The sequence below is a fragment of the Oncorhynchus tshawytscha genome, linkage group LG28, assembly GCF_018296145.1.
Source record: "Oncorhynchus tshawytscha isolate Ot180627B linkage group LG28, Otsh_v2.0, whole genome shotgun sequence".
NCBI lineage: Eukaryota > Metazoa > Chordata > Actinopteri > Salmoniformes > Salmonidae > Oncorhynchus > Oncorhynchus tshawytscha.
The window spans coordinates 33531854-33545202 of NC_056456.1; the positions used below are offsets into that span (position 1 = coordinate 33531854).

At 41.6% G+C, this 13349-nt stretch overlaps 1 protein-coding gene across 1 annotated transcript; it reads right to left on the minus strand.

The window, feature by feature from the left end:
- Positions 1-734: 734 nt before the first annotated feature.
- Positions 735-6771, minus strand: LOC121841219 (agouti-signaling protein-like). Its single transcript, XM_042308282.1, has 3 exons — positions 6438-6771; positions 5248-5324; positions 735-1047 (listed from the first exon to the last, which is right to left on the minus strand). Exons 1-3 carry the CDS (start codon positions 6544-6546, stop codon positions 880-882), a joined length of 354 nt encoding a protein of 117 aa, XP_042164216.1. The 5' UTR covers positions 6547-6771; the 3' UTR covers positions 735-879.
- Between the last annotated feature and the right edge of the window lie 6578 nt (positions 6772-13349).

The window sequence follows — 13349 nt, forward strand, 5'->3', positions numbered from 1 at the left end:
CCCAAGCTCTCACTACCTTTTATCCACTTTAATCCACTGGGGAGTTTGCTAGTAGTTTCAAAATATATGTAACCACAGCAGCAAAACCTGTTATTGAGCATACAGCAATATGTTTTGCCAGCAGGGATAACTGGTGAGAATAGCAATAAAAAAGTAGATGAGTGAGGCTAACAAAGTTATTTATTCAATAGAGAAAATATAGAGAGGATGTTTGTGGAAGTTATTTGATGTTTTTATGGGTTAGCATTGGCTCGACATGACCTACAATCTACAGTAGCAGAGGTGCACAGTTATACAAAAGCAGAATTAATACAGTTGTGCAGGAAACATATACTGTTACATATCCACAACACATCCATACATCGTTTATATACATACATAGAAAATATTGTGGGCCTTGCGATACGTGATGTGTCATTGAACCTATATTGTGGGCCTTGCGATATGTGATGTGTCATTGAACCTATGTTGTGGGCCTTGCGATACGTGATGTGTCATTCATCAGGTCCAAAACATTTAAGCATATATATCTGTGTAGTATGTCCATGTTTTTGTATCCGTATGTGTTTACCTGTGCAAGTGTATCAGTGTGATGTCTAGCAGTCTCTGTGAGATGTGTATGTGTGAGTGTGTGTGTTTTCCTGTACAGGGTCTCTGGTTCCTCTAGGGGCAGTGCTGGCCCAGTTTCCAACAGTGGCAGTTGTGTGTGTATATGTGGTGAAGAGTTATGTATGGTGTGTGGTGTGTATTGCATGTGTAGTGTATATGTGTGTGTGTGTGTGTGTGTGTGTGTGTGTGTGTGTGTGTGTGTGTGTGTGTGTGTGTGTGTGTGTGTGTGTGTGTGTGTGTGTGTGTGTGTGTGTGTGTGTGTGTGTGTGTCTAGGTCTTCTTGGGGCAGTGTGGGCCCAGTCTCCAGCAGTGGCAGATGGTGTTGAAGAGGCGACAGCGGCAAGAGGCACAGGGGTCACAGCAGGGGGTGTGAGGGGCACAGCTATCCATCAGACGGCCACACCGCCGGGCAGGGGCTACAGGCTCGTGTTTCTGAAACTTCACCCAAAGGGAAAAATATGTTGGAACGCCATTGAGAAAAATATGATTTACATACCGAATCACCCAACATCACCCATAGACAAATACATACTATATCACCCAACATCACCCATAGACAAATACATACTATATCACCCAACATCACCCACAGACAAATACATACTATATCACCCAACATCACCCATAGACAAATACATACTATATCACCCAACATCACCCATAGACAAATACATACTATATCACCCAACATCACCCATAGACAAATACATACTATATCACCCAACATCACCCATAGACAAATACATACTATATCACCCAACATCACCCATAGACAAATACATACTATATCACCCAACATCACCCATAGACAAATACATACTAAATCACCCAACATCACCCACAGACAAATACATACTATATCACCCAACATCACCCATAGACAAATAAATACTATATCACCCAACATCACCCATAGACAAATACATACTATATCACCCAACATCACCCATAGACAAATACATACTATATCACCCAACATCACCCTTAGACAAATACATACTAAATCACCCAACATCACCCACAGACAAATACATACTAAATCACCCAACATCACCCATAGACAAATACATACTGAAACACCCAACATCACCCACAGACAAATACATACTATATCACCCAACATCACCCATAGACAAATACATACTGAAACACCCAACTTCACCCACAGACAAATACATACTATATCACCCAACATCACCCATAGACAAATACATACTGAAACACCCAACTTCACCCACAGACAAATACATACTATATCACCCAACATCACCCACAGACAAATACATACTATATCACCCAACATCACCCATAGACAAATACATACTATATCACCCAACATCACCCATAGACAAATACATACTATATCACCCAACATCACCCATAGACAAATACATACTATATCACCCAACATCACCCATAGACAAATACATACTATATCACCCAACATCACCCATAGACAAATACATACTATATCACCCAACATCACCCATAGACAAATACATACTATATCACCCAACATCACCCATAGACAAATACATACTATATCACCCAACATCACCCATAGACAAATACATACTATATCACCCAACATCACCCACAGACAAATACATACTATATCACCCAACATCACCCATAGACAAATACATACTGAAACACCCAACTTCACCCACAGACAAATACATACTATATCACCCAACATCACCCATAGACAAATACATACTATATCACCCAACATCACCCATAGACAAATACATACTGAAACACCCAACTTCACCCATAGACAAATACATACTAAATCACAAGATATTTTGAAAGTAGGACGTGTATTGCGAGGATGCTCTGGCTCTGGTATAAAGAGCACGTTTGTGGGAGTTCTTCAGTTTAGAGCTCGGTGCCTCATTTTCTGCTCATAGGGTTTAACTTTCTGTTTTATTTGTCCCCATGAGTGTAATATTGAAGTCACAGTGTCCATTGAAGTCACAATGTAATACTGAAGTCACAGTGTCCATTGAAGTCACAGTGTAATACTGAAGTCACAGTGTCCGTGAGTGTAATACTGAAGTCACAGTGTCCATGAATGTAATACTGAAGTCACAGTGTCCATGAATGTAATACTGAAGTCACAGTGTCCATGAATGTAATACTGAAGTCACAGTGTCCGTGAGTGTAATACTGAAGTCACAGTGTCCATGAATGTAATACTGAAGTCACAGTGTCCATGAATGTAATACTGAAGTCACAGTGTCCATTGAAGTCACAGTGTAATACTGAAGTCACAGTGTCCATGAATGTAATACTGAAGTCACAGTGTCCATGAATGTAATACTGAAGTCACAGTGTCCATGAACATAACATTGAAGTCACAGTGTCCATGGATTCCTTCTTTACTGTCTACCTTACATTTGTGTCAGCAGTGGGATTTGAAGCCACGCCTCTTGTGCCTCGCTCTCTGCTCTTTGACCTTTTATTTGACTTGTCCCCTAAAGGATGTTATAACACACTGATTAAACCTGGAATCTAAGTTGAGGAAAAAGTGTTCGGACCCTTTACTCAGTACTTAGTTGAATCACCTTTGGTAGCGATTTCAGACTCAATTGACTTATTCCACATTTTGTTGTGTTACAGCCTGAATTAAAATTGGATTAAATATTATTTTGTAATCTCAACCATATACACACAATACCCCTTAATGACAAAGTGAAAAACAATTGAGACATTTTTGAAAATTACGTGACACAAGCTCTGTCAAATTGGTTGTAGATCATTGCTAGACAATCATTTTCAAGTCTTGCCATAGATTTTCAAGGAGATTTAAGTCAAAACTGTAACTCGGCCACTCAGGAACATTCACTGTCTTCTTGGTAAGCAACTCCAGTGTATATTTGGCCTTGTGTTTTAGGTTATTGTCCTGCTGAAAGGTGAATTAATCTTCCATTGTCTGGTGGAAAGCAGACTGAAACAGGGTTTCCTTTAGGATTTTGCCTGTGCTTAGCTCTATTCCGTTAATTTTTTTATACTGAAAAACTCCTCAGTCCTTAACAATTCCAAGCATACCCATAACATGATGCAGCCACCACTATGCTTGAACATATGGAGAGTGGTACTCAGTAATGTACTGGATTGGATCTACCCCAAACATAACACTTTGTATTCAGGACAAAAAGATACTTGATTTTCCAAATGTTTTGCATTATTACTTTAGTGCTTGTTGCAAACAGGATGCATGTTTTGGAATATTGTTCCTCTGTACAGGCTCCCTTCTTTTCACTCTGTCAATTAGGTTAGTATTGTGGAGTAACTACAATGTTGTTGATCCATCCTCAGTTTATTCCCATCACAGCCATTAAACTCTGTAACTGTTTTAAAGTCACCATTGGCCTCATGGTGAGTTTAGAGGCCTGTATCTTTGTAGCCTGTATCTTTGTACTGACTGGGTGTATTGATACACCATCCAAAGTGTAATTACTAACTTCACCAGGCTGAAAGGGATATTTAATGTCTGCTTTTATTTGTCAACCAATAGGTGCCCTTCTTTGTGAGGAAATGGAAAACCTCCCTGGTCTTTGTGGTTGAATCTGTGTTTGAGATTCACTGCTCTACTGAGGGATCTTACAGATAATTGTATGTGTGAGGTACAGAGATGAGGTAATCATTCAAAAATCATGTTAAACACTTTTATTGCACACAGAGTGAGTCCATGCAACTTATTATGTGACATATTAAGCACATTTTTACTCCTGAACTTATTTAGTCTTGCCATAACAAAAGGGTTGAATACTTATTGACTAAAGACATTTCAGCTTAACATTTTTAATTCATTTGTACAATTTCGAAAAACATAATTCCACTTTGACATTATGGGGTATTGTGTGTAGGCCAGTGACAATACATTTCAATTTAATACATTTTAAATTCAGGCTGTAACACAAGAACATGTTGAAAAAGTCTAGGGGTGTGAATACCCCCTGGAGGCACTGTATAGTGTAAATGCCCTGTAAACTATATTTGTGTGTGCTGTGAAGGAGGGCAGATGGAGATTTTTCTGACGTCATGTAAAGTCACCTGATATTAAGTGATTTAATGACGCAGCCAACCACCGGATGGAGCCAAAGACATGTTTATTTGACTGAGTTTCTTTAGAAGCTCCTAAATTATTTCCGGACATTTTAGATTGATTAGTATCAGGTTTATTAATCCCTACAGTAATTCTTCCACTTCTGTTCCAGGATTACTATTGCAACAACACATCATCAGTAGGGTAAAACTAACCTGTCTCACGACGGTCTAAACCCAGCTCACGTTCTCACGGTCTTCATACAACCTCTTTAAGCATGATTTAGTACGTTGTTCCTGCTGTAGTTTTAAGGAGATAAATGTACATTGTTCCTGCTATAGTTTTAAGGAGATAAATGTACATTGTTCCTGATGTAGTTTTAAGGAGATAAATGTACATTGTTCCTGATGTAGTTTTAAGGAGATAAATGTACATTGTTCCTGCTATAGTTTTAAGGAGATAAATGTACATTGTTCCTGATGTAGTTTTAAGGAGATAAATGTACATTGTTCCTGCTATAGTTTTAAGGAGATAAATGTACATTGTTCCTGCTATAGTTTTAAGGAGATAAATGTACAACTTACTGCAACGTGGTGCTGTCCCTGATGTGGCAAAATCCGTCTCCTGGCAAACAGTCTTCCGGGTTTCCCTTGGCTCCAAACTATAGTTCATAGAAATATAAAACAAGGATTTATGATTAGATATGAAATGTATTGCCCCCAATGATGGGTTCAACTTAATAATACACCTAGGACACTTTTCATTTCCACTTTTTTTTTAAACGGGCTGGTGTGCAGAAATGTCAGGGACAATTTCTGGTCCCAGTCCGACCCCGTGTGAGTCCATAATATGAAGTACATTTGTAATTCAGGTGAACTATCCCTTGAAGAACACAACCTTTTGGTATAAATGTCTTAATTACAAAATAGTGCCATCATAGAGAGCTCATCTGATGCAGTACATATATAGCATCAGTGGGTGGAGGCTGAAAAATGTCTACTTTGCAGACCAACCTTGTGATGAATGGTACTTGTTGTACTGCCAGAATGTTGTATGTACAACCACAATTTGTAATTCTTTGTGATAAGAAAACGTACACAACTAATATTATTCATCTTAATAATTACATATCATGAGTATTGCCAAAAAGACTAAAGCACAGAGAGGACTAGAGACGGCCATCTGGGTTTTGTCATCTTAATTACAAATTAATCAAATAATTGTGTGCACTTCTTGCTAAAGTAAACCAATCCTGATTCATAGACTTAATGGAGACTTTGTCCCCTGAAGGCTTTCAAAGCAGTAACTGGTTTTAGAGACTTAATCTCTTTTACACAAAAGCAGATGCAATAACTCATATGATGGCTTAAAGTTAATTGATTTCGATTATAGTTTTAATAATAAAAAGGTTATACAAAAGTATTACATTTCCACATGTTATGCACAGCAATTCAAATTGTATTTGGAGACATGCGTGGGAACTGCATGTGGTTTATCTAGTCAACTGCCATAATTTTATAGGTCATGACTAATGCTAAGTAAATTGTAAGCTTTTGGTTAAAATCTTGTCAACATTATTTTTCACAAGTTAAATAATTAAAATTGTTCGCCATAGTTCCTTAATCCAAACGCAAACCATAGCCCTATGAAGCAATCTGTCCGTAATGGCAAATATACCATTAATTTATGTGCAAAAGGTGTGATCTTTTCTCCCAGCAACAAAATCGCGCAACCCGGCTTTAATCAAAACAGAAAACATGCAAAATAGCTTCACCTGAATCATTTTCATGCTGTATGTGCGCATCCCTCTTCAGGTCTTCGGCGAAACATAACGGAATTGACACCGAAAGGAGACAAACCCAGAGAAAATGTTTTCCCAACATCTCCACTTCCAATCTTCTAACCTGAATCCGGGTTAATAATAATGTTATGGACTGCAGCACTGTTCAGGTGAGAGCACACTATTAAATTTGACACGTTGGGATAGGCTACTTACAGGTTACTTTTTATCCACTCTGGGGAAATGAATATATTTTTTTATTTTAAATGTCTTAATATGGTAGCCTATCAATATCGCAGCTCAGAAGGTTCTCGTTCTAGTGAATGGGCTGTCATAAAATGGATGGTTAAGTGTAGTCAAATCTTCCACGCCCACAATTTCTTTCAGACTCTGAAGTAGCCTTCTATTGACCTACCCAATTTGTGTTGAATTATGGTTTCCATCCATACATTCCCCCAACTAAGTCAAACAGTAACAAGCTCCCGCCGATACTATAGCAAAGTGCCACTGTCTGGTAGCAGTTATTTATTTTTAGTTGTAAAGGCCGATGTGATCGTGTAATGCATTGTCAACTGAGATCTACATCTTGATTGATTATGCGCTGTTGCGCTCAGCTGCACTGCGGCCCTCCGTGTAGAGGTAAAGGGCAATCTTTCTAAAGGTTTCATATTTTATTTACTGGCACTGTACGGAACCCACATGCATGTGTGTTCGAAACATTGATATGGTATTTGGGCCTGGGGTTGGCCTGAATGCGACATCAACAAACCGGATGTTAAGGACATTAAAGTCCCTCTCCCACGCTTATTACTTGCCTAGGGACATGTGAGGTGAATTGGCGCGCAGACAGCAGGGAGCCTTCCGAAGTTCTTTCCAAACACCAGACATTCCTCTCTAGGAGCTTATGTACACAATCTGTACATTGTTATTCATTTCCTAAGCCCATGTTAATATGTATTAACAGACGGGATCAATGGAGGCTCCTCAGAGGAGGAAGGGGAGGAACATCCGACTCAGTGAATTTCAGACAAATGTAAATACTGAAACATAAAAAAGTTATCCTTTTTAGATAAAACTATACTTTGAAACAAACTGTTTTGCAAGGAAGGTCTACAGTCACCTCGACCAGTGGTGTGTAGCCTATTAATGGATGTCAAGGGAAGCCAGCCCCCCCCCCCTCAAAAAATAAATACATATTAAATCATTTATCTGTCATCTATCTGTTTTTCATAATTTTCCTTCAATTTGCATGAGGCTGAATGTATCTCACTGGAGAAAGCATCCGAGTGAGCGAAACAGCCCCCCTCTGTCTCTGTATGTGTAGGGCATCTATCTGATGCTGTCTGGTCCAAACAAGTATGACATTGTTGCTGCCAAAAGCATTGAATGGAATGGAAGCCAGCGAGCATTTGGCTTCCCTTGATAAAAAAGTATTAAAAAATTGCCAAACTGAGTGAGCTCAACTGTGAATGGTCCATGCGCACCCCAAAAAGTTGTCAATGGAAGCCAGCTTGGATTTTGGCCTCACTCCTTACAAATCACATCGAGAGCATACGTCATTGACAGAAACATCTTGAATTGTTGCATCTCGTTGTATTGTTGCCCTCTGGTGGCTATCTAGCTAGAATGAGCCTTTTCCTAAATTAGCCATGGATGGAGATTGGTATTTGTGACTTGGGGTTTTACTTAATTCTCTGTACTGGCCAATAACTATAATGGCAATTCTGATCCAGTGATTTTACCCACGCACCGCTACTGGCCTCAACAGACCTAGGAGGCTCATAGTTCTCACCCCCTTCCTTAGACTTACACAGTAATTATGACGACTTCTGGAGGACGTCCTCCAAGAGCTCTTGCAGCCTGAACTGACATGTTGTCCATCCAATCAAAGGATCAGAGAATGAATCTAGTACTGAAAGCATAAGATACAGCTAGCTAGCACTGCAGTGCATAACCTGTGGTGAGTAGTTGACTCAAAGAGAGAGACAAACAATAGTTGAACAGTTTTGGAAAAAAAGGAGAAGGAGCAGAGAGAGAGAGAGAGAGAGAGATACTGTAGCTATATTTCGTTGTATTTTTTTCCACTTTCATTTAACTAGCTACTGCAGCTAATTTAGCCTACTCAACAACCTGACTCAAACAGAGAGGAATGCTATTTATGTTAGCTAGCTGGCTAAGGCAATCCAACGTTCTAACTCTTCCGAGTCAAGGTAAACTTTCGGTTTGATTCATTTATTGTCACTGGGGCCCACCATTGAAACGTCTAAACTGCTTGCTTTACACTGTATTGCGTAATTGTACACATGGATTGGATTGTGGCTTTACTAACGGGTTAGTTCTAGTAGCTATGTTGCCTATGATGTTAGCTAATATGGTGTGTTTATCAGTTAGTGGATATGGTATGAAGTTTTGGCTTTGAGAGGTTTTTTTTCGCCTGATCACAGACAGCTGTTGTGTTGTGCACTGAAGTCCACAAGCAAAGGGAAAATGTGAGAGGAGGAGAATGGGTAACAGTAAACAGTGCATTCGGAAAGTATTCAGAGCCCTTGACTTTTTCCACATTTTTATATCTTACAGTTTTATTCTAAAATGGATGAATCTACACACAATACCCCATAATGACAAAGCAAAAACAAGTTTTTAAATTTTTTTGCAAATGTATTAAAATTTAAAAATTAAATATCACATTCACTTAAGTATTCAAACCCTTTAATCAGTACTCTGTTGAAAGACGTTGAGTTTCTCCCATTCTTCAAAACAAATCTAATCAAATTCTATTAGACACATGCACTGAATAGGGGCAATGCAAATAGTCTGGGTAGCTATTTGATTAAGATGTTCATAAGTCTTATGGCTTGGCGGTAGAAGCTGTTTAGAAGCCTCTTGGACCTAGACTTGGCTCTCCGGTACCGCTTGCCGTGTAGCAGCAGAGAGAGCAGTCTATGACTAGGGTGGCTGGAGTCTTTGACAACTTTTAGGGCCTTCCTCTGACACCGCCTGGTATGGAGGTCCTGGATAGCAGGACGCTTGGCCCCAGTGATGTACTGGGCCGTACGCACTACCCTCTGGAGGCCGAGCAATTGCCGTACCAGGCAATGATGCAACTGGAGGCCTCCCGGGTGGTTAAGGGCGCTGTACTGCAGCACCAGCTGTGCCATCAGAGTCCCTGGGTTTGCGCCCAGGCTCTGTCGTAACCGGCCGCGACCGGGAGGTCCGTGGGGCGATGCACAATTGGCCTGGTTAGGGAGGGCTTGGTCGGTAGGGATGTCCTTGTCTCATCGCGCACCAGCGACTCCTGTGGCGGGCTGGGCACAGTGCGCGCTAACCAAGGTTGCCAGACACATTGGTGCGGCTGGCTTCCGGGTTGGATGCGCGCTGTGTATCGGAGGACGCATGACTTTCAACCTTCGTCTCTCCCGAGCCCGTACGGGAGTTGTAGCGATGAGACCGCTCCCATCCGTTCACTCTCCTCCATTCTGTCCAATAACTCCTCGACCCTCTCAGACTCAGCCCTCAGCTTCGCCGATAGCTCCGATAACATCCATGGCTCCTTACGGTAAACAGGGGGAGTTGGCTCAGGTCTGGCTCCTGACTCTGCCACACTCTCCCTGTGCCTCCCCCCCAAGAAATTTGCAGCGTGGTGGTTATTCATGTTCTTTAATAAAGGAACTAGACATGAAATAACTAACAAAACAATAAATGTGCGAAAACCTAAACAGTCCTATCTGGTGCAAACACAGAGACAGGAACAATCACCCACAAACACACAGTGAAACCCAGGCTACCTAAGTATGATTCTCAATCAGAGACAACTAATGACACCTGCCTCTGATTGAGAACCATACTAGGCCGAAACATAGAAATACCCAAAACCTAGAAAAACAAACATACACTGCCCACCCAACTCACGCCCTGACCATACTAAATAAATACAAAACAAAGGAAATAAAGGTCAGAACGTGACATCTACATAGAACCATATACAGCTGAAGTTGGAAGTTTACATAAACCTTGGCCCAATACATTTAAACTCAGTTTTTCACAATTCCTGACATTTATTCCTAGTAAAAATGCCCTATCTTTGGTCAGTTAGGATCACCACTTTATTTTAAGAATGTGAAATGTAAAAGTAGAGAGAATTATTTTTTTCAGGTTTTATTTCTTTCATCACATTCTCAGTGGGTCAGAAGTTTACATACACTCAATTAGCTTCTGGTAGCATTGCCTTTAAATTATTTAACTTGGGTCAAACTTTTCGGGTAGCCTTCCGTAAGCTTCCCACAATAAGTTGGGTGAATTGTGGCCAATTCCTCCTGGCAGGGCTGGTGTAACTGAATCAGGTTTGTAGGCCTCCTTGCTCACACGCGCTTTTTCAGTTCTGCCCACAAATTTTCTATGGGATTGAGATCAGGGCATTGTGATGGCCACTCCAACACCTTGACTTTGTTGTCTTGAAGTCATTTTGCCACAACTTTGGAAGTATGCTTGGGGTCATTGTCCATTTGGAAGACCCATTTCAAATCAAATCAAATCAAAGATAATTTGTCATGTGCGCCGAATACAACAGGTGTAGACCTTACAGTGAAATGTTTACTTACAGGCTCTAACCAATGGTGCGAAGAAAAAAAAGGTATGTGTGTGTGTGTGTGTGTGTGTGTGTGTGTGTGTGTGTGTGTGTGTGTGTGTGTGTGTGTGTGTGTGTAGGTAAGTAAAGAAATAAAACAACCGTAAAAAAGACATTTGAAAAAAGAATAGCAAGGCTTTATACAGATACCTGTTAGTCAGGCTTATTGAGGTAGTATGTACATGTAGGTATCGTTAAAGTGACTGTGCATATATGATGAACAGAGAGTAGCAGAAGCATAAAAAGAGGGGTTAGCGGGTGGTGGGACACAATGCACATAGCCCGGTTAGCCAATGTGCGGGAGCACTGTTTGGTCAGGCCATTTAGGTAGTATGTACATGAATGTATAGTTAAAGTGACTATGTATATAAGATAAACAGAAAGTAGCAGCAGCGTAAAAGAGGGGTTGGGGAGGCACACAATGCAAATAGTCCGGGTAGCCATTTGGTTATCTGTTCAGGAGTCTTATGGCTTGGGGGTAAAAACTGCTGAGAAGCCTTTTTGTCCTAGACTTGGCACTCCGGTACAGCTTGCCATGTGGTAGTAGAAAGAACAGTCTATGACTGGAGGTGGCTGGGGTCTTTGACAATTTTTAGGGCCTTTCTCTGACATCGCCTGGTGTAGAGGTCCTGGGTGGCAGGCAGCTTTGCCTACCACTCTTGTGTCGGGCCTACCACTGTTGTGTCGTCAGCAAACTTAATGATGGTGTTGGAGTCGTGCCTGGCCATGCTGTCGTGGGTGAACAGGGAGTACAGGAGGGGACTGTGCACGTACCCCTGGGGAGCTCCAGTGTTGAGGATCAGCGTGGCAGATGTGTTGCTACCTACCCTCTCCACCTGGGGGCAGCCTGTCAAATTGGAGTGGGTCTAGAGTTTCTGGGATAATGGTGTTAATGTGAGCCATTACCAGCCTTTCAACGCATTTCATGGCTACGGACGTGAGTGCTACGTGTCTGTAGTCATTTAGGCAGGTTGCCTTTGTGTTCTTGGGCACAGGGACTATGGTGGTCTGCTTGAAGCATGTTGGTATTACAGACTCAATCAGGGACATGTTGAAAATGTCAGTGAAGACACCTGCCAGTTGGTCAGCACATGCCCAGAGCACACGTCCTGGTAATCCGTGTATGCCGTGTAAGCCTTGTGTATGTTGACCTGTTTAAAGGTCTTACTCACGTCGGCTACGAAGAGCGTGATCACACAGTCGTCCGGAACAGCTGATGCTCTCATGCATGCCTCAGTGTTGCTTGCCTCGAAACGAGCATAGAAGTGATTTAGCTTGCCTGGTAGGCTCGTGTCACTGGGCAGCTCGCGGCTTTGCTTCCCTTTGTAGTCTGTAATAGTTTGCAAGCCCTGCCACATCCGACGAGTGCCGGAGCCAGTGTAGTATGATTAAATCTTAGCCCTGTATTGATGCTTTGCCTGTTTGATGGTTTGTCGTAGGGCATAGCGGGATTTCGTGCAAGCTTCCAGGTTAGAGTCCCGCACCTTGAAATCGGAAGCCCTTCCATGGCTTCTGGTTGGGGTATGTACGTACAGTCACTGTGGGGACGACGTCCTCAATGCACTTATTGATAAAGCCAGTGACTGATGTGGTGTATTCCTCAATGTCATCGGAAGAGTCCCAGAACATGTTCAAGTCTGTGATAGTAAAGCAGTCCTGTAGTTTAGCATCTTCGTCATCTGACCATTTTTTTTATATACCGAGTCACAGGTGCTTCCTGCTTTAATTTTTGCTTGTAAGCAGGAATCAGGAGGATAGGGTTGTGGTTGGATTTACCAAATGGAGGGGAGGGAGAGCTTTGTACGCGTCTCTGTGTGTGGAGTACAGGTGATCTAGAATGTTTTCCCTTCTGGTTGCACATTTAACATGTTGATAGAGATTTGGTAGGACTGATTTAAGTTTCAAATCATTAAAGTCTCCGGCCACTAGGAGCGCCGCCTCTGGTTTTCCTGTTTCCTTATACAGCTGACTGAGTGCGGTCTTAGTGCCAGCATCTGTCTGTGGTGGTAAATAAATAGCCACGAAAAGTATAGCTGAGAACTCTCCAGGCAAGTAGTGTGGCCTGCAGTTTATCACAATATACTCTACTTCAGGCGAGCAAAATCTAGAGACTTCCTTAGATTACGTGCAACAGTTTACAAATATGCACAGACCGCCTCCCCTCGTCTTACCGGAGTTCTATCCTGCCGGAGTAGCTGAATATCCATGTCGTCATTCAACCACGATTCCGTGAAGGATAGGATATTACAGTTTTTGATGTCCCCGTTGGTAGGATATTCGTG